General features: G+C 39.9%; 1 protein-coding gene across 8 annotated transcripts in view; it reads left to right on the top strand.

The window, feature by feature from the left end:
• Positions 1-19056, top strand: part of LOC109937504 (collagen alpha-3(VI) chain-like) — a 747545-nt gene extending 728489 nt beyond the window's left edge. For 7 of the 8 annotated variants that reach the window (XM_048599140.1, XM_048599146.1, XM_048599145.1 and 4 more), the window contains 8 exons: positions 329-431; positions 525-562; positions 2916-3170; positions 6381-6455; positions 9405-9575; positions 9721-9771; positions 16498-16668; positions 18039-19056. In XM_048599140.1, the coding sequence (XP_048455097.1) occupies positions 329-431; positions 525-562; positions 2916-3170; positions 6381-6455; positions 9405-9575; positions 9721-9771; positions 16498-16668; positions 18039-18079 (905 nt within the window). In that variant the 3' untranslated portion in view covers positions 18080-19056. The remainder of the gene's footprint in view (positions 1-328; positions 432-524; positions 563-2915; positions 3171-6380; positions 6456-9404; positions 9576-9720; positions 9772-16497; positions 16669-18038) is intronic. The other variant, XM_048599141.1, reaches the window with a different exon arrangement.
• The last annotated feature ends 3293 nt before the right edge of the window (positions 19057-22349 follow it).

Here is a 22349-nt window from a genome sequence, read left to right as displayed (position 1 = left end):
CTCTGATAGGCATCATGCTGAGCCTGTCTTTTTCTCTCTCACTCAGCTGCTAGAAAAGTAGAAAGGATTACTGTATTGCTGTACTTCACGGAAATCAATCCTGGATTTTTTTCGATCTCTCAAGTGATCATCCAGAGATTGAGGTCAACTGCATTGATCCTGCAATCACTCAATCTGGATCAACTAACTTAACCCAAACTTTCTGCTCACTGTGGCTCAGTGTCCCATAATCCTGTAGACTTTCACAAGTTAAACATTGAGGGAAACGGTAGGATTTTCATATTAATACCACATGAAAGGAGCTAAAACAGTATTTATTTCTTCCCAGCTGAGAATAGTCTTCACTTGCCTCCTGAACTGCAGAAACATTGCGGATTATTCCAAAGTGACCAGCCCAGCAATGAAGCTTTAGGAGAGTCCCACAAACAGGAGTAAGTATAAACCCGCTGCAGAACTTCTTCGATTTTTATATTTAATCCTATTTTAGTGAAACTAATCATTTTTCTTTAATTTTGTGTGTTTAGCACAAAAGACGTGCCGGCTGCTTCAAAAAAACTCAAGGGTAAGTTATTGCCATTATTAAGAGCCATTAGTTTGGGGCAGGACAAGCTCAACAGGTTCATTGAAGAAAGAATCAACACACTTCAATTTTGCTGATCCAAACTCATAGTTTGCAGGACCTCAAAACTGTGGAAATGCCCCACCTCCCTTTATCTATCATCCATTCACTCGACGTGCCTTGAAAATCTAAGTTTGGTGTCCCTTCTTTTATTGTCTTGACTTGACTTCTGCCATTCTTTTTTCACGCTTGTACCATAAAACCTTAATTCTTCCCTTAAGCTTCTTGGTTTGTACACATCTTACTAACCTCCTAAAATCATTGTGTAATATTTATAACTGATTGATATTCAATTGTAACTTGGAATTTAAGTCTTCCAAAGTTGACTTAGTGATGCGTCATGATTTGTGAGAAACTATTATTTTTCACGTGGTGTTTTGGAAAGTATAGTACATTTTTCTCACTGCTCCTTCTTGAAGTCCATGCCACATTCCCTTGGCATTCATTTTGGGATGGTGGGGAGAGGGGCTACTGGGATAGCAAAATTATATCAGACTTTTAGCAATGACAGAGTCATTTGATACCTTTGTCAAGCATACACGCAAGTCTTATCTGTAGCTAGCTCCTGACAAAAGTTGATTAAGTGTCTATGCAGAGGGACCTGGGAATCCTTGTGCTTAAATCACAAAAAGTTGGTTTGCATGTGCAGCAGATAATTCAGAAGGCAAATGGAATATTGTCCTTTTTGCTGGAGGATTGAAGTTTAAAAATAATGAGGTTGCGCTGCAGCTGTATATAGGGTTCTAGTGAGGCCACACCTGGAGTATGGTGTTTACAGTTTTGGTCTCCTTACTTGTGAAAGGACTTACTGGTATTGGAGGGGTTGCAGAGGAGATTCACGAGGTTGATTTCGAAGTTGAGAGGTTTGGCTTATGAGGACAGATTGAGTAGACTGGGACTATACTCATTGGAATTTAGAAGAATGAGGGAGGCTCTTATAGAAACATATAAAATTATGAAGGGAATAGACAAGATAAAAGCAGGGGGGTTATTTCCACTGGTGGATGAAACTAGAACTAGGGGGCATAACTTCAAAATACAAGGGAGAAAATTTAGGACTAAGTTGAGGAGGAACTTCTTCTCCCAAAGGGTTGTGAATCTGGTGAACTCCCTGCCCAGTGAAGCAGTTGAGACAATCTTGTTGAATGTTTTTAGGGCAAAGAAAGATAAATAGATTTTTGAACACTAAACAAATTAAGGGTTATGGTGAGTGGGTGGATAAGTGGAGCTGAGTCCACAAAAAGATGAGCCATGATTTTATTGAATGGCAGAGCAAGCTTGTCAGGCCAGATGGCCTACTCCTGCTCCTATTTCTTATGTTATGTCTGCAAAGGAAAGAATCCAACAAAGATAACTAAATATTAGGAATGTCGATTGACGTCCAGTTTCATGTGCCCAGCCATCTTAGTCTATGGATAGCAAGACCAATTATCGTGATTCTATTATACCCTCAGATGTGATATGCTTCAGTGGGTGATTGATTATGTGTGCCTCTGGTCTGAGTGTAGTACTGTGGCATTTGGTGCTTCAAATGACTGAGATGGAAATTGGAGCTATTAAATGGCCTCTTAAGGAAATATTGCCAACTATACCTACCACTAGCCTAAGATTTACACAAGTATGAGGAGATGAAAGGTTCAGTAATCATTACAATTATATTGGAATCTAGCATAAAAAAGAGCTCACTGCCTTATAAATTGTGTCAACTTATCATTGAGAAAGAATATCACAAATCTCTTTACTATCATATGGCATTTGGGTTAAAAGGGAATAGATTTCTGAAGGATTAAACAAAATGGTTACAGAGATGAGTAGGCCATGCAATCCTGTCATTTTTTTGCTTGAGTTTCTTTCATTATTAGATGAAATTTGTGAATTAGAAGATAAGGTCCATTTATCTTTCCTTTGATCAAAGGTTCTCCAACATATCTACATCTGCCTTCTGTTTCTTTCTGTCTGATATAGACAGAAAAAGCAAATCACAGCATCAATATCCAACAGTTAAGGCAGGCGGTTTTCTAGATGAATAGACTGTTGATTGGCAGATGGTATGACTAGAGGAACGCAAAATTAAACAGATATTCGGGAGTTTAGTACAGATTTTCCTCAGGGTATATACATCCACAAAGTATGGTTCACTATCCAGAAAATGATAGACATTGTGTGAAAAGAACAGGTTGAATGGAGTGATATTGTCTTGTTTGTTTTTTTATGCTTTTCAAACTGAAATATCAAATGATTTTGTTTTTAATACATCTGACTTCTCTCCGCTTCTATCTTCGATCTGTTGCAATAGGCTTGGAATTATCGAGCTTCAGTGTCACAGAAGACAGCATTGTCCTACACATGGCCCAGACTGAACCTCAACACATTAATAATTATGAGGTTACAGTGGTCAAAGTGAGCGAGAACCTTCTTGTGTTGAAGATAAATGTCAGTGATCCTGTGATCGTGCTAAGAGATCTGGAAGATGGGGAGCAATATGATATAATTGTGATAGGATTCTATCAGTCCAAGGCAAAATCTATTTACAATGGAACTTTTACAACCAGTGAGTAATGAATTCTATCTAAGCCAACCAAGGGAGCAAATGACTTTTTAAAACATCTGACTGAATACTTTCTGTTAAAATCTATATTAATCTGCAATTGCACCATATCAACAAAAAAAATCTTTTTTCTCATCTTAGCACCCAGTATAAACTGATACAGTTCAAACACAGGACAGGTTAGGTGTAAATTAAACCTACATCTATTGTATCCCATTGAATGCTGTAAGTCCGTCATGCCAAAGCATTAGTTTGAAAGAGAAACCAAATTAGTTTCGCTTTGCATGGAACCTGACAGCCTGTTGCATAGATCTGCTTTTTCTCACCTTGTCCCTGTTTTTATTTTGCCAATTACCTTGAAATAAAATGCATAATGACATTTGAGTAGATAACATGTAATAAATATGCAGCAAGAAGCTCTTCCAGCAAAATTTTGCAACAATAATATAAAACAAAGAACTGCTGGGGATCTGAAACAAAACCAGAAATTCATGGAGAAACTCAGCAAGACCGGCAGTATCTGTGGGAAGAGAGTAAAGTTAGGTTTCGAGTCTGGTGACTCTTCATCAGAACTGTTAGTTGCTGGAAAAAAGTGGTATTTGTGCTGAAGCTGAAGTGAAGATTGAGAGAATCAAAGCGAATCAAATCCCTACAGTGTGGAAACAGGCCCTTCGGCCCAACAAGTCCACACCGACCCTTACAGCATCCCACCTAGACCCGTCCCCCATTACCCACCTAATCTACACATCCCTGAACACTACGGGCAATTTAGCATGGCCAATCCACCTAGCCTGCACATCTTTGGACTGTGGGAGGAAACCGGAGCACCCGGAGGAAACCCACGCAGACGCAGGGAGAATGTGCAAACTCCACACAGTCATGAGGTTGGGGGTTGGGAGGGATGTGCAAAGGGAGAGGTGAGCGGATTGGTGGAGATGGAGCCTAGAAAGAGAGCAAGAAAAAGAGAGATATGAACGGTGTTGGTAAACAAGGAGATAATGAATAACAGGCCAGGAGAGAAGAAAAGTTAAGAGATAATAAGAGCTAAGAGTGAGAAAATGGGTTGGCTATGATAAATGCAACCTATATAATGTAATAATGGGCTTAGCAGTACATGGGAAGCAGTGATGCGCTAAAAGCATCCCATGTCATTACAGGACAGGGTGTGGGATGGGTAAAAAACATGGAAGAATGGAATCAGGCTCTAAACTTTTTGAGAGATAGTAGGAATTGCAGATGCTGGAGAATCTGAGATAACAAGGTGTAGGGCTGGGTGAACACAGCAGGCCAAGCAACGTCAGAGGAGCAGGAAAGCTGACGTTTCGGGCCTAGACCCTTCTTCAGAAACGGGGGAGGAGTGGAGGGTCTGCTTTCCGGAGGGACCACTCTCTCCATGACTCCCTTGTCCGCTCCACACTCCCCTCCAGCCCCACCACCCCCGGCACTTTTCCCTGCTACACCTGCCCCTACACCTCCCCTGTCACCCCCATCCCAGGCCCCAAGAAGACTTTCCACATCAAGCAGATGTTCACCTGCACATCTGCTAATGTGGTATACTGTATCCGCTGTTCCCGATGTGGCCTCCTCTACATCAGGGAAACCAAGCAGAGGCTCGGGGACCGCTTTGCAGAACACCTACACTCGGTTCGCACTAAACAACTGCACCTCCCAGTCGCAAACCATTTCAACGCCCCCTCCCATTCCTTAGATGACATGTCCATCCTGGGCCTCCTGCAGTGCCACAATGATGCCACCCAAAGGTTGCAGGAACAGCACCTCATATTTCGCTTGGGAACCCTGCAGCCCAATGGTATCAATGTGGACTTCACAAGCTTCAAAATCTCCCCTCCCCCTACCGCATCCCAAAACCAGCCCAGCTTGTCCCTGCCTCCCTAACCTGTCCTTCCTCCCACCTATCCCCTCCTCCCACCTCAAGCCCCACCCCCATCTCCTACCTACTAACCTCATCCCTCCCCCTTGACCTGTCTGTCCTCCCTGGACTGACCTATCCCCTCCCTAACTCCCCACCTACACTCACCTTTATTGGCTCCATCCCTGCCTCTTTAACCTGTCTGTCTCCTCTTCACCTATCTTCTCCTTTATCCATCTTCTATCCGCCTCACCCTCTCTCCCTATTTATTTCAGAACACCCCTCCCCTCCCCCATTTCTGAAGAAGAGTCCAGGCCTGAAACGTCAGCTTTCCTGCTCCTCTGATGCTGCTTGGCCTGCCGTGTTCATCCAGCCCTACACATTGTTATCTCTAAAGCTTGATACTGAGTCCCAGATGCTGCAGGGTTCCCAAGCAGAAAATGAGATGTTGTTCTCCGAGCTTTCGCTAATGCTGGCTAGAACACCGTAGCTGGCCTGTGACAGAAATGTCGGTGAGAGAACATGGTGGTGTGTTGAAATGGCAGCAACTGGAAGCTCAAGGTTATTTTTGCAATATTTTGTCTCAGGATCCTGCTCACTGAGAAATTAATTCTGACTTTAATTTATTCTCTCATGGGATGTAGGATTTGAATAGCATTTGTTGCCCATCCCTGCATTGCTCTTGAACTAGAAGATTTGTTGGCTATTGAGGGAGCAGTGAGAAGTCAACCGCATTACTGTGGATATGGAGTTGCATATAGGCCAGGTCAGGAACCCAGATTTCATTCTGTCAACCACCAAATCGGATTTTACAACAATCAACAATAGTTTCACAGTCAAAATTACATTAGCTCTGATGAAGAGTCATCTAGACTTGACACGTTAACTTTCTGTCTCTCCACCAATGCTGTCTGACCCGCTGTGATTTCCAGCATTTTTTATTTTCAATCCCAGATTATTTTCTTGTTAATTGAATTTAAATTCTGCGAGTGGTGGGACTCGAACCCTTGTCTCCAGAATGTTTGCCTGGGCCACCATGAGCCCCCTACCTGCACCAGTCAAGTAGCTCTGTTCCAAAGAGCTTGTCACCTAGCAGGAGAAGTTTTATCCCGTCCACAATAATATACAATATTTTTATGTGTATATTATAATATACACACATTCTGATCTCGATGTAGGCCAGCAACAGTTAAAAACTTCGTATCAGTCAAATTAATTTACTTATTACTTACTAGAAGGGAATCAATTAGTTTAAAACGTCATTTGCTGCAATGAGATGCAGTATGAGCTATGTGTGAAGCTTTTTGTTTTGCAACATCTATATGTTTTCCTTCCAAATTTAGAAAAATCCCCAGAAAAAAACATCCAAACCACAGCTACCCTCAAGGCTATGGAACCATTAGAGCACCCAGAAACAGGTAAGTGTTAATGGATGTTGTTTCAACATACGCATAATAGCAGTGAAGTGGAAATTTGTGTGAACATGTCAAATTCATTCTTGATTTTGAGCTATAAATATTCTTTTGTTAAACCTTATTTTTGTATTCCAATCGAATATTATAGTGTCCCTATATAATCCAGTATACAGTGTATAGTAAATGACTTCTATCATCAGCCATGTGAATTATAATTTGGAGATTGCAGCAGCATTGTATGATGTAGAGAGGCTGTATGTGATATTGGCGTCTATAATAGTAGTCAGGCTAATGCAGTCGAGCTAAGACTGTATTGGTAATACAAATTGTACAGAACTGGAATGTTATAGGGAGAATGTGTGCTTTATAATCATTTCATTGGTCACTGTAGACTAGGCTAGACACAAATGTCAAGTGACCTTGCCATCACACTTTCGACTGTTCTCAACTGCACTTTCTTCCCTGGCGTCACTCTAATGTTTGTATCCTCCCTGCATTGTGTGACCATTTCAACCTTTCCAACCTGCCCCATTATCTCACTTTCCTCTTTAATCAGCTATGTGGCACATATCCAATGCAGCATAATTGTCTGAAGGTAACTACTTACGAACTTCTCACTGCTTTAGCTTTCTTCATTCTATTCTCCATGCTACATAGTATTTTTTTTAAATCCAAGCCACTGTTTCTTTGCCAAGTGGCATTCTCAGCCCTGAGCAGGAGTATTGGTCACTAGTATCATGTGCTTTCTTTTATTGAGAGGACAGCCTTGTTGAAATGTCAAGTATGCAATTTTTGTTATTATTTAGTTTATTTCAGTTATTGCATACGAAAAGGTATACGAAAAGGTCCTCGGTGTGTAATATTTTCTACATAGCAATAGCACAGAAATTCAACAGTTTGTACTTCTATACCACCTTTAATTAAGTAAACCATCTCTGGAGCTCTTTACAGGAGCATAATGAAACGAATTTGATACTGGCCATGAAGGAGATATTAAAAAAGTGACCAAAATCTTGGTCAAAGAGGTAGATTGAAGGATCTTCATAAAAAAGATGAGAGAGAGAGATAGGCTTGTGGAGGAAATGTTAGCATGTTGGGACTTAAGATGCTCTTTATTTTTTTCTATAGGATATCGCAGTGCAAGGCTAGCATTTGCTGCCCCTACTGATTTAAAGTGACAGATAGTTCAAAAAGAATCAGTGCAGGGTCCATTGTTTAAATTTTTCATTCAACAAAACCATTTCTAAAATTGCGGCAGGGCTGGCTAGAAGTGCCAATTATGTAAAGAATTCCAGTAAATTATAAGAAACTTTCAGAATAGGTATGTAATTGACAGAGAATTTCAGCAAGCGTGGTGCATTATATTTTTGGAAAGTAAAACCCTGAAAAGGTTAGAGGAGCAAAGTGACCTGGGAATACAAATGTACAAATTGTTAAAGAAGGCCAATAGGTCCATCAAAAAAAATCAAACCAAACAGTAGGCAGAGGGATAATTTTAAAAGTGAGCAAGAATGCTTAACACATACGTAGCTTTGGTTCAAAACAATATTAATTCTAAAAGGGAGAGGGAAGCAGAAAATAGGATTTACCAGGATAATGCCCGTCAGGCAAAGATGAACAGGTTAGGTCCCTTTTTCCTTGAAGAGAGAAGACTAAAGGATGTCCTAATGGAGGTCTTTAAAATGGTGACAGGTTTTTATAGACTAGACATGCAGTTTGTGTTTTCACTTAAGCTGAAGAACACAACTAAAGGCAATCAATGCAAGATATTCACCAAGAAGACAGACACGGATTTCAGAAGAAATATGCTTAATCAGAGAGGTCAATATGAAATTTGCTGCCAAACAGAGTGTTTAAGACAAACAATATGCATTTATGGGAAAGATAGATAAGCATATAAGGAAGAAAAGAATAGTTAGTCATGCGGGTAATGTTAAAGGAGGAAGGATTGGTACAGCTGATATTGAGCGTGAATTGCATGTCTGGATAGAATAACTCATTCCAATGCTGTATATTCTACAGAATTATCAAGTAGTTATACATATTGAAGTGTAGTAGAAACTTGATTGCTGGCACAATTCCCAGCAATTCCTTTCCCAGTAGTTATCAACAATCAATCCTTCAAGCCAGAATTCTTTCAGCAGAGTATTCACTCTGACTACAGGAACTGTTTCATTCCATTTCACTTCTTTCCCTTTTTATTCTTTACGTTGAGCCAAGCAGGATTTTCTTTGAGTGTTGTTAACAATATGCAATCCATTAAGATTTTATAAATATACTGGACATTTTAGTTCACATCAGAGATGGCTTACTGGACAAATTATTCTAACACTGGCTTGTAATGTTGCAACATACATTTCTTGTTATGTGAGTAAAGAAAGTCAAAAGGTTCTAGGAAATGACTGATATGGCCTGGTAATATTTAACAAAGTTAGTACATGCTGCAATTTGACTGCAGGTCGGAAATCACCTCAGTTGCAGTCTAGCTGGATTCAGTACAATACAGGGAGACTTGGAGGCTTTGAGTATGTATGCATATGGCTGTGAGCCTTTCCACATGTTGGAAACATTCCATACAGGTCTACTATGCAATAAACTGCTTTATTACCTTATGTGGACCAGTCAAGAGGCGAGACTCCTACACAGATGAAGAGAAATTATACTACACAGCACTATTTTTTTTAGTTATATTTGCTGTCAACCTCTTGAGGTTGGTCCCTATGTCACCAGATGAACAAACTCTGCACTGCCAGTACTGCATTGTTGCTGCTGGAGGTGAACCTTGTCTCTTGCAGCGATGTTACAATACAAATGAAAAATTGCCGGCCATGATGATACCAAACACCAATGAGGTGACAGTAATGACTTTTCAACTTGCATTAGCATTGCCTTATCCCATTTTTTTCAAATAGTTTGTGTTAACAATTCATATTTTACACATAAATTTCACAGATCGGTGCATGCTGGATTTTGACGCTGGATCGCAGTGCTTAGAGTATAGTGCAAAATGGTTCTTTGACAGCAAAAACAACATCTGCACTCAGTTCTGGTATGGCGGCTGTGACGGTAATGGTAATAGGTTTGACACAGAAGCTGAGTGCATTACAGAATGCACAAAAACAAGTAAGTAATATAGCCGGGGAGGGAATACGCCAAATTGCCTAGAATCAGCACTGTCCACTGTTTAATTGTTTTTCTTGCAGATGTTTTAGAGAATGGCTGACTGGAACAAGATAAAACTAAGTATCTCAACCATTTTCTTCCACAGTACTAGAAGAAAACATATCAGAACCCAAGCCTGCTGGAATCACATTATCAGGTAAGTGCTACCTGGTCTTCATAGGTATCAGCACCTTGGCCATCCAACAAAATGAGTGCCTGTTCTCCTCATACTTTTGTGGACAAGCTCTGTAAAGAAATAGAGAAGCAGAAATAAGATTGGATGAGGGTGAGAGAAAAATAGGCATAAGTAGGGAAAGGAGACCACTTGATGTCCCTTGAGGAATACAGAAAATGGAGAGAGAGAGAAAAGTTGAGGTCACCAGATGTTAGCCAGGGTCACAGTCACTTGTTTGAAGTGTACAAGATCCTGAATGAATCCTGAGAGGTGCATCTGGGAAAGATGTTTCCTCTTGTGGATCAGTCCAAAACTAGATGGCAATGTTTTAAAATTAGCGCTCACCCTTTTAGGAGGAGATGAGAAAAAATATTTTCTCTCAGAGGCTTATGTGAGTTTGGAACTCTTGCTCAGTAGGCTGTGGAAGTGGGGTCATTAAATATTTTTAAGGCAGAGGTAGATCAATTCTTGTTAGACAAGGGAATCGATGGGGATAGGTGGGAATGTGGGGATTTTAATGCAAACAGATCAGTCATAATTTTCATGAATTGTGAAGAAGACTGAAGGAACTGAGTGGTTGACTTCTGCTCTTATTTTGTATGATCATATGGGCCAAGGGTGAAAACTGCGTGCGTGTGTATATACACATGCGTGTGTGTACACGCACGTTTGTGTGTGTGTGTGTGTGTGAGTGAAAAATGAAAGATGATCTTACAGAAGCTCACAAAATATTGAAAGGGACAGACAGAGTTGCTGCAGTAAGGTGTTTTCGCTGGTAGGGGATTTTAGAACCAGGGGCACAATTCAAAAATCAATTCCTTGAAGATGGAGTTGCACGCAGACAGGGTGGTGAAGAAGGTGTTATGCTTGCTTTCATTGGTCAGAACATTGAGTATAGGAGTTGGGACATCATGTTGTGGCTGTACAGGACAGTGGTGAGGCCATTTTTAGAATGCTGCTTACGATTCTGGTCACCCTTCTATAGGAAGGATGTTGTTAAACTTGAGAGGATGCAGAAAAGATTTACAAGGACATTGCCAGGACTGGAGGGTTTGAGTTGTAGGGAGAGGCAGAATAGGCTGTGTTTTTAATCCCCAGAGCATCTGAGGCTAAGGGTGACCTTATAAAGGTTTACTGAATCGTGAGGGCCATGGATAGGGTGAATAACCAAGGTTGTTTTCCTAGGGCGGGGGGAGTACAAAACTAGAGGGCACTAAAGGTAAGAGGGGAAAGATTTAAAAAGGATCTGAGGGCTAACTTTTTCATGCAGCAGGTAATGCATGTACAGAAACAAGCCGCCAGAGGAACTTGTGAAGGTGTGTACAATTACAGCTTTTAACAGGCATCTGGATGGATATATGAATAGGAAGGATTTAGAGGTATATAGGCCAAATGCTGGCAAATGGGACTAGGTCAGATTGGGCTGCCTGGTCGGCACAGATGAGTTGGACCTAAAGGTCTGTTTCTGTTCTGAATGACTGTATGACTCTATGTCATAGGACCAAAATGAGGAGAATTGTTTTTACTCCGAGGGTTGTGAATCTTTTGAATGCCTTCCTCTAGAGTGTTGTGGAAGCACAGTCTTTGAGTATGTTTATGGATTGATGGGCTGAATGACCTACTCCTGTTCCTATGTAGCTATTGTGTCAGGACAGAATGAAAAACAAGACTGATTCAACTAATTCCTCTAGACTGTTTGAGAATTAATGGAAGCCTTAATCTCTCCAACTGGTAATGGAGACACATAGATTAATTCGTAAACAAGGCTGTTTCCTTGGAGCTTAATTTGTTTCCTGGATCATCTGGAACCTCCAGCAATAAGAACTCCCTGAATGCTGCATATTAATAGAGAGAATGACAAACTCGACTCTCCTGTTTAGGGTCTGTATTGACATTTGCAAGCAGATGCAATCATAATGAATGATATCATTTAGAAGAGGTATAGAATGTGTGTGCTTAATACAGTCATTCATTTGATCGAGTACATCTGGTGTGATATGTTAAATGGGGTCTACACTTAATCTTTTTTGCCATTTGGATGGGTGCACTGTATGTAGTGTGAATGGAAGTGGGGTGTGTGGTATATTATGTGGATGCATTCAGTCGGGCATCATCTGCCTTTTACTCTTTGAAAGTTGGTAATGTTGGCCAACAGAGTTAAGAGATTACTGCTCTCTGTGAACATCTGTGGCCATTTGATCACAGCAGAAAGATGCTGAGAGGAAATAAGTGAGTGAAGGTCCACATTTGGAACCTGCACATGACCACAAAGCAAGGTACAGTACTTTTGGTCTACGTAAGTGCACCTTCTGTCGATCATGCGCCATCCACTCTAACAATTTTACCTCCTCCGTTTAATTTCCTGATGGGAAGGTATTGATTAAATATGTTTTTTTGTCCAAAGATTCACAACCAGACTTCAGAATACTCATCCAGTATCATGCCTTTATTGTTGAATTTTATAGATTCCAACTCTTCCCTTACTTCTCTACCCCAGCACCATTGTGTCCCAAAGGACTGTGTTATGATTTCAGTCTCTATGTGTGCCAGTCTCATTTCTAACAAGATCTGCATATGAAAATCAAACTATTATCCCATTCTCTTTTGAATCATTAGACGTGTACGGCGAGAAAAAACACATTTGCATGCAGTAAAGTTATGTTGGAAATTTCGAAAGAGAGCTGGCAGTTAACACTGCTTACTCGTCCAGTGGTTGTAATCAAAATTTCCATTGAAGGAAAGGTGTCCAGAAGGTTTCAATGTTCTCAAGATCACAAAGAAAAATGACAAATGAATAATCAGCGATGCATATAAATGAATGTAATTCTCAAAAGAAGGAATCAATGTCAATATAGTTCCAGGAAAGGAAATAAAAAAAAGAGAAAAATACCTAATCCACTACAGCTGGCTCTGTTGTAACAGATCAGTCAGCCTGTTGCAAGATTTCGTCAGCCTCTCTGTATTTTTTCCACAGATGGCATCGATAATTTGGAGACAGGAAAAGAATTGAGTCTTTGGGGTGGGGTGGGGTGGGGGTGTGTGGCGGGTAGGGGAGTTGGGGGTGGTGTCATGCTATCTTGAGTATACAAATTAACGGATTAACTTCACAGCTCAACAATGTCATTTATCTAATGGCAGTCATAATACAGTTGAGTTCAATTTTCAAGTTATTGAGGGGAACACAGTTTTTCCTTATCGTGCCCGATCTTCATTGCTTTGTGAGTCTAGGACTAGAGAACAGTACAAGAATTTAAGTCAGACCTTTCATGAGTGAATTTAGGAAGCAGTTCCACACAAACTGTAGGAGATGTTCGGAACTCTTTCTACCAATAATAATAGATGCTATATAGGGGTAGCACAGTATCTTAGTAGTTGACACTGCTGCCTCACAGCACTAAGGACCCAGGTTCAATTCCACCTTTCGGTGACTGTCTGTGTGGAGTTTTCACATTCCCCCTATGTCCTCCAGATGCTCTGGTTTCCTCCCATAGTCAAAAGATGTGCAGGTTAGGTGAATTGGCAATGGGAAATGCAGAGTTAGGGTAGGGGATGTGGGTCAGCATGGGATGCTCTGCAGAGGGTTGACGTGGACTTACTGGGCTGAGTGGCCTGTTTCTACACTGTAGGGATTCAATAATCAATGTTTAAATTTAAATCAATTTTTGATCGCTAAAAGCATTTAGAGATATGGAGCAAAGAGCAGATTCCTAGAGTTAAATTACAGATCAGCCATGATCTAACTGAGTGATGAATAGGCTTGAGGGATTGTGGCCTTCGTCTATTCCTATTTTCTTTCATGTACAAATGTAATAAAGAGATAGCACCGTACAATTAGTATAGAGGAAACTTCCCATTGTATGTAACCTGTACTCTCTGAGGAAAGAGTATTTGATAGAGCAATGTTAAAGGAATCTTATGCATCACACCTGAAGTATTGTATTCCTCACCATCAGAACATGGGAAGTTGGCAAGAGGAGGTTGTTAATATTAACTTAATCCCCCAGTAGGAACCTGACATGATCAGATTAGCCATTTGGTTTTCTTCATTCCATGAATTTCAATGCAAAATAAAATCAGGCACATGCAACATGAGAAACCGAACTAATTACACCAGTTTTGTGCTACACAAGTTAATTTACAGCTTCCCAGAAGGCAACTTCTGTAATGAAGATGAAGTAGTAACTATGACTGCCTGAAGATTGAGTGATGGGGCAGTGCTGATGAAGCTTTACCCTGTGTCAGCTCTTTGTTGGAGCTGAGGTGGAATGGCTAAATACTGACATTGGATGCAGTGTACGTAAAACACTCTGTGTTTTCAGTTGTGCTGACTCTCACCCTATCAGGAAGAATTTAAAAAGACACTGAATGCTGTACTGGAGCTGGTACTGTATAAACCTCAGAATTGTTGTTATGGGAATGTTTGCTTGTCCAATAAAACAAAAATTGCTGGGAGGACTTGTTGTTACGAGCTTATAAGGAATTTTTAGGGGGTTATAGCTGGGTTGAATGAGTGGGCAAAAACCTGGCAGATGGAGTTTAATGTAGGAAAGTGTGAATTCTTGCACTTTGGTGGGAAGAATCAAAAGGCTGACTATTGTTTAAATGGAGTGCAGTGCAGAGGGATCTGGGTGTTTTTGTGCATGGAACACAAGAAGTTAGCTTGCAGATGCAGTAAATAATTAGAAGAACAGATGGAATATTGGCCTTTTTGCTGGCAGTTTGGAGTTTAAAATAGGGAAGTCTTGTTATAACTGTACAGGATACTGCACAGAATGTTGGTGAACCTGCACCTGGAATACTGTGTACGGGATTTTGCTCCGTATATTTAAAGAAGGATAGATGGCAATGGAGGTATTACAAAGGAGATTCAATGAGGTAATTCTTAGGATGATAGGATTGACTCATCAGGAACAGCTAAACAGGTTAAGCCTATTATTCATTAGGGTTAGGAAGAATGAGGATCTTATTAAAACATACAAGATTGTGAGGGGGCTTGGTAGGTTAGATGTTTGGGAGATATTTCCTCTAGTGGGGTAGTCTTGAACTAGGTGGCACAGTTACAGTATAAGAGGACATTTGTTTGAAACTGAGATGTGAAGGTATTTCTTCTCACAGAGGGTAGTGAATGTCTGGAATTCTCAATTCCAGAGCATTGTGGAGGCTAGATCACTGAAAGTGTTCAAAAATGAGGTAGATAGAGTTTTGAAATGTTGGGAAGCCAAGGGCTATAACGATCTGACACAAAAGAGGATTTCCACTCCTGGTCCTTCATACTACACCATCCTTTAAATAAAACTTAGGATCTGCCAGAATTTAGGGCAAGACTTCTAAATACAAGCTATGGCCCTGAACCACTTAAGCAGATGTTAGGCCAAATGAGCAAATAAGAGATATAAACATGGAATTTGATGTTTTTTGTAATGAAAGAGAGATAAGGTTTAAGCCTTAAAGGAGGAAGGTGAAGTTTCAGGAGAAGATTACATTACATAGAACTTAGAAAGCTGACGCTTCAACCTCTAATGGTGGATCAATTTAAAATCAGAGATACTCAAGAGGCCAGAATAAGAGGAGAGCAGATGTCTTGAAGGGTTTTGGTCCTGAAGAAGATTACAGAATAAGGGATGCGCAAGGACAAAGAGGAAGTTGAAAATAAGGGTGTAAATAAAAAATAGATGCAATACTGAAATCAGCCTAGGTGAGCAAGCACAGAGATGTGTGAAAGAGATTTAGTGCACACTAGGACATGGGCTGAAGATCAAATGAGTGAAGTGCATTAGAACAATGATATTTCTGCAGTAATTGCTGCTGTATTACAACTTCAGTGCAATGCACATGGATATTTGCTATAGAAATGAAATAGTACAGTTCAGGAAGCGTGACTGGTATTTGAATGAAATACATTGGAGAGGAGATTGGAGAGGGCTTTGTTCTATGTAATAATTACTTTTCGTTATTCACTGATGGCATGTGGCTGTCTCTGGCTGAACCAGCAGTTATTGCCCATAGCTAGTTACCGAAGGTAGTAGTGAATACCTTTTTGAACTGCAGTCCATTTGGTGTAAGCACACCCACAATGATATCAAAGATGGAATTCCAGGATTTTGACCCAATGACGGTGAAGGAACAACAATGTTTTTCCAGTTTAGAATGGTGAGTGGCTTGTGCATGGCTTTCCTTTGTACCTTCTGTCCTTATCCTTCTAGGTGGTAGTGGTTGTGGGTTTGGACGGTGCTGTCTAAGGAGCCTTCAGAAATTTCTGCTGTGTGTCTTGCAGATGGTACTCATTGTTGCAACTGAGAATTGGTAGGTGGGGGGAGTGAGGATTGAATCTTACCAGAAATCCACTAGATGTCATTTTTGGCAAGTTTCATGACTTGTGACTTGTCGATGGTGGCCAAGCTTCGGGGAGTCAGGAGTTGAGTTCCTCACTGCAGGATTCCTAGACTCTGAGTTGCTGTTGTGGACACAGTATTTATATGGCGACAGCAGTTCTGTGTTTGATCAATGGTAACCCCCAGAGTGTTGATAATAGGGGATTCAGTGATGGTAATGCCGTTGAATATCAGTTAAGTTCTCTCTTGTTGGAGAGTTGTTTTCCACCTCTCTTTTCTCATCCATTTAAGCTGCTATATTAACAAAATTGAATTATCCTGTATTATGCTGTACTCAGTTGTTTAATGTCCCCCTATATTATATTTGTTTTCACAGTTAAAGATATATGTCAACTACATCGGGATGAAGGAAATTGCCGAAATTTTTCCCTTAAGTGGTACTATGATGTAAAGACTAAAATGTGCACACGGTTCTGGTATGGTGGATGCAATGGCAATGCAAACAGGTTCAATACACAGGATGAATGTACCAAGGCATGTGCTGAAGGTAAGCAATTTGCAGTGCCAATGCAGGACAGTTTAGTAGAAACCATATTTCCCTGCCTAGCGCTTCTTATTAAATTCTACAAGGCTACTGTTCTGGACATGGAAAAGAATCTTCAAGGATCAATCCGACAATGCCCCTGGGAGATCAAAAATATATATGGAAACTAGTGCCTATTGACATGTCAGAAATAACATTTTACAGGAGAACATAGCACATTAACAATTTGAAGGATACAATAGGATAAAAAAATTTGAGGATTTAGTACGCACCTTCATTATTTCTCATGAAAACATAGGCAGGATGGCAGTGGGCCCAGAGCTTTAGAATCTTGCCTCCTGCGTTAATTTATATGTAAACAACTATTAAGAGCATTTATTCTATTGCCCAAGAGATTAAGTCTGAGACAATATACTACAAATGTTTGTTTTTAACCAGAGGTACGTTTTATGCTTTTTCTTAAACTACAACTATAGTATTAGTTATATGCAGATTAAATGTCCATGTATTCTGCCCTAACAAACTCCTCAGTCCTGATTTCAGAATACACTGTGCCAGTATAGAATTTCAGTCTGTTTGGATACATTGATGACTTAAAGGGTAATGATTTAATTGAATAATTGATTCAATTAATTATAATTGTTTGAGCTTTCTTATATGCAAAAAAAAATCAGATGCCTCAAGATGGAGACATGATTATAACAGTATCAATCGTAATAATGTATGACATTAATGACTACTATAAAACTCATAGAGGGAATAATTAAACATCGTATGAGAAAATGTTGAGATAACTAACTGTTCAATGAAATTGGCCTTTGAACAATTTAAAAACAAACATAACACCAAATTGATTTTTTGAAAATTTCCTGTAGTAAGCAATCAAATCTGTTTCTGTAAATAGGCAACTTTAAAGGATTTGAAGATAGATGGATCTTCATATCCAATCCGTGAAATGTAACTCTGTAGTAGGCAAAGAGCATATTTCAAGAATTTGTTGAACAGCTCTGAAGATTGAGAAACCAGAAGCTACTTTTTATTAAGTGTATACTTTTCATCTGCGCTGTGTGTGAATAAAGTGTATTCCATGCACTCTATCATGAAGTGCCCCAGGCTTGCTCAAAGTGATTTGTTGTGAATCACAGAACAATGGAGGTTGACTACAGGTGACCCAGTTAGAGCCGTCTTAAGCTGAGATTCCCAAAGTTAAGTACTGTTCACAAAATACCCCTCCATTTGTTTGACTTTCAAATTGACAATTAACCCCATCTAACTGCTGTTTATGTGCTATGATTATATTTAGCCAACGGCTCCATTTATGCACACAAATACTTTTAAGGAAAGAACATAAAATACTTTTGGTTGTTTTTAAGGACGGATTCAAACCAGAATGGTAACTACAATGGGAACGTAAGTGAAATGGAGACAAGGCCCTACATATACCTCTGATCGGAGCCAGCGTCTACAGGCTGCCATCAATCCCAGTATGTTAAGGGTTAAACAGATACCTTGCACTGTATTTCTAATTGCTTTCAATAATCAAATGTTGAAGAGGTTGAAATCTTTTAAAGCTGCATGTTATAATGGTGCTAAACTTTGAATCTGGGTGCTAACTTTGTGCGGACGTAATGTGTCCACTTTCGCATACATAGACATCTATACAGCTTGTTTCTCTTGTCTGTCTGTTTTACATTTTTTCATACTTAATATGAATATTTCTAACCTTTACAACACTTTATTGTAAAAAAAATTGTAAGTGACTAAGTGGCACTACAACGCTTTTTTTATATAAATACATGATTTACACGGAACAAAATCTTATACAAATCACTTTGGGATAAAATTATATTAAAACAAGCTTAATTGTATGTATATGCTTTGAACATTTTTTAAAGGAGGGTGAATTATTGCAGTGTTAGTTCACTAGCTGAAATGAGATACATACCCACGAGTCATGTAAAAATTCAACATGTGGATACTCAATTGCAAAAGTAATCTAAAAAAAACTTCTTTTCATTCAAAGTTTTTCAGTGCGATTTTAAAAGAGTTACTCTATCTTGTTAAAATTTCTCCCCATTCTGGCTCTCATGAGGAAACATTGTAATTTTAACGTACTTTGTAAACGTTTCTAATTTTGGAATTGTAATAGATTATGTACAGATATGCAATTTCCAATCGTGTGAGCTATTTGGCACCTTGAAAAGACAACACAAGAACCCTTTTAGGAATACTACTGGGATTACACTTTAATCTAGATGATTTTCAATTCCTAGGCTATAAAGTATCAATCATTTGTAATGTGTTGTATTTTTATGACAATGTTAAATTGTATGACTTTAATAAAGATAGAAATGAAAAACTTTCTAATAAAATGGTTCTTAAATTTGAAAATTTACGTCTTAAGGTTGTTTATTTCCACTGTCTCTCCACAGATGCTGAGTTTCTCCGGAAACTTCCTTTTCTTTGCTATTGTTGTTTATTTCTGTTGATCTTAAAGAGTTATTGAGTTGAACATAATGTCAGTATGGAAAATATACCTGCTGTCAATATTGTGACAGGTCATTTTACAACAAAACTGATCATTCAACCCAACTAGCCCATGCTGGTGTTTAAGCTCCACTTGAACCTCTCCATTTTTTCTCATCAAAAACTGCTATCTCGTCCCTCATAGACTTGTCTAATTTTCCCTTCAATTCATCGATACTTTTGCTTCAACCACACCCTTTCACAGCAAGCTCACATTCCCACCTCTCTGTGGGTGATATTTTTTCTGAATTCCATTTTGGATTTGCTGGAGTCAATCTTACGTTGATGATATATCGTTACCTTATTCCCCACAGGAGCAACCATTTTATTTAATATCAAAACCCTTCATGATTTTCAAGTCCCTCACTGTGCTGCACGTTGTCAGACTCTTCTTGAAAGAAGAGACCAGTTGATTATTCATCATATTTCTCATATCTAAACATTCTTTGATTCTTTCCTTCATTCTTTCCTTCTTTATTTTCCCACGACTGAGCTTTGTAACTATCAATGTTACATAGGCAACTGGAAGTCCTTTGGCCCCACACTTTTTAGTGAATGTGTACACATACATAGCAATGCCTCTTCTAGCTTTTTCCTAGATTCTGTCAAAAGACTTGGACGCAATCCATCCAGATCAGAAATTTTATTCTGTTTTGACTAGGCTTATAGAGTCATAGAATGGTCATAGCCCAGAAGGAAGTCATTCAGCCAGTGATTTCTGTTTCAGCTCTGTGAAGGAGCTGTTTACATATTGCAATTCTTTCCCCCTTCTCCCCATAGCCCTGCATACACTTCCTTTTCAATTACTAATCCAATGACTCAATTGCACCTGCCTCCACTACATTCTCACACCAGCATTTTAAGATTTTAAGCACGCACTGCCTGAAGACGTTGTTCTTTGTGTCACCATTGTTTCTTTTGCCAATTCCCTTGCCCACGTTCTCGATCCTTCTGTCAGTAACTGCAGTTCTCCTTAACTCTGTCCACACCAATACCGTCCCACATGATTTAAGAACCTCTTGCAAATCTCCTTTTAGCCTTCTTTTCTCTAAGGAAAACAACCCTAACTTCTCCAGTCTAGCGATTCCATTAAAGTTCCTCATCCCTGGAATGATTATCATGAATCCATTCTACATCTTCTGCAATGCCATTACATCCTTCCTAAAGTGTGATGCCCAGGAATGGACACAATAATCTAGTTGAGAAAGAAACAGTGTTTCCTGGAAGTGTTTCTTTATTCAATCATCAGGTGTGTGCAACACCAGTAGGGCCAGTATTTCTTGCTACATCTGTAACTGCCTTTGAACTGAATGGCTTGCTGGACCATTTCAGGAGCAGTTAAGAGTCAAACACTTTTCTGAAGATCTGGAGTTACACGTAGCCCAGAATGGTTAAGAGTGGCGATTAATGATCATTTTATGATAACCTTACTGAAATGTTAGGTGGACTCTTTTAGGGGCTTAAATGACATGGGCTATGGTATGAAATGTGATAGATTCCCATGAGAAGTTCGATGATGCCCATTTCAACATCAGAAACAAGCCTTAGCATCTTTTTACTAAGTCCCAGGCATTAAGATGCAACTATCACTTGGCAGCAATGATTTGCCTATTAGGGGATTATTGCCTATTAACAACCTTATTAACTGCACATCTTGCCTCACTAATATTCAGCCTTTTTCTTCCAAATTACTGCAAGCAAACTAGCCACTGAATTCTCCATGTGGAATTCAGAGTGAGTACCTGAACTTCAGCTCACCACTGGCTGCAAAGAGGTTTCATGTTGAATATGAGGCATCAACAATTCAGGTCATGATCCACATGCAGCAGCCAGATGCATCCCAGATCCATGGACATTGGTATCATATGTGTCAGCCTTGAAAAATCCCCATGACACATTTCCAATCCACTTCTAGTCCACTTTGTTTAAAATTCACCTGTGGGTATCAATGGCTAGGCTAGCATTTATTACCGACCCCTAGTTGCCTTTGAGAAGGTGGTGGTGAGATACCTTCTTGAACCATTATAGTCCATTTGGTGCAGGTTGACCCACGATGCTGATAGGGAAAGAATTCCACGATTTTGTCCTAATGACAATGGCAGGAAGGTGAAGATGGTGAGTGATTTGGTGAGGAACATGTGGGTGATTGTGTTCCCATGTATCTGCTGCCTTTGCCCTTCTACATGGAAGTGGTCCTATGTTAAAAGGTGCTGTCTAAGGATGTTTGGTGAATATTTTCAGTACATTTTGTAAAAATAGGACATGTTGCTGCTACTGAGCCTTGGTGGAGGAGGGAGTGGATATTTGTGGGTGTGGTGACAATCAAGTGGGCTGCTTTGTCCCAGATGGTATCAAGTTTCTTGAATATTCTACTCTTCAATATTGCACCTTGGGTTGCATCAGTAACAATCATCCAAATGCTGCATCCCTGCATTTTCTCACTTTGCCTTGCCTTACTCTTTTTATGCTTTGCTTCTCAGCCAGGTTCACAATTCTGTAATATTGTCTTGCTGTATAGCACAGAGACAAACATGTCAATGTTAGTAGCAATCCTCACTCAAGTCAAGGGAAATAAATTAGCGGCTTACAGTATGGTAAGTCAAGTCTAATCTCTGATACCAGTCCAGGAACTTGGACATGGGTAAACAGTTGCTCGGGGTGGTCAGAGTCAGAATTTTCTTTTTTTTCAAAAAAACGTGAAAAACTGAAAGTCTGGCAAGCTACCATGCTTTCTGCCCTACTGTGGTTGTATTTGTTCCTTCACTGAGAGAAAGAAGCAGGTAATAAGGGAGGTGAGAGCAAGTAGCAAGGCTGTTGCTGCTGGTGCAAGTGGGGAGCCAGAGTTTTATTCATATGGAATCCCTACAGTGTAGAAGCAGACCATTCGGCCCATTGTGTCCACATTGACCATCCAAAGAGCATCCTTTGCAGATCTACCCCCTACCCTGTAACCCTGTTACCCCACGACTAATCCATCTAATGTATACGTCACTAGACACTATGGGCAATTTAGCATGGCCAATCCACCTAACCTGCACATCTTTGGACTGTGGGAGGAAACCAGAGCACCCAAAGGAAACCCACGCCGACACATGGAGAATGTACAAACTCCACACAGACAGTTGCCCGAGGGTGGAATCGAAAGCAGGCCCCTGGCT

Source organism: Rhincodon typus, chromosome 7 (genome assembly GCF_021869965.1).
Source record: "Rhincodon typus isolate 14 chromosome 7, sRhiTyp1.1, whole genome shotgun sequence".
In the NCBI taxonomy this organism is placed as follows: Eukaryota; Metazoa; Chordata; class Chondrichthyes; order Orectolobiformes; family Rhincodontidae; genus Rhincodon; species Rhincodon typus.
Note: the sequence above shows the minus strand (reverse complement) of the source record. Positions and strands in the feature narration are given on the sequence as shown.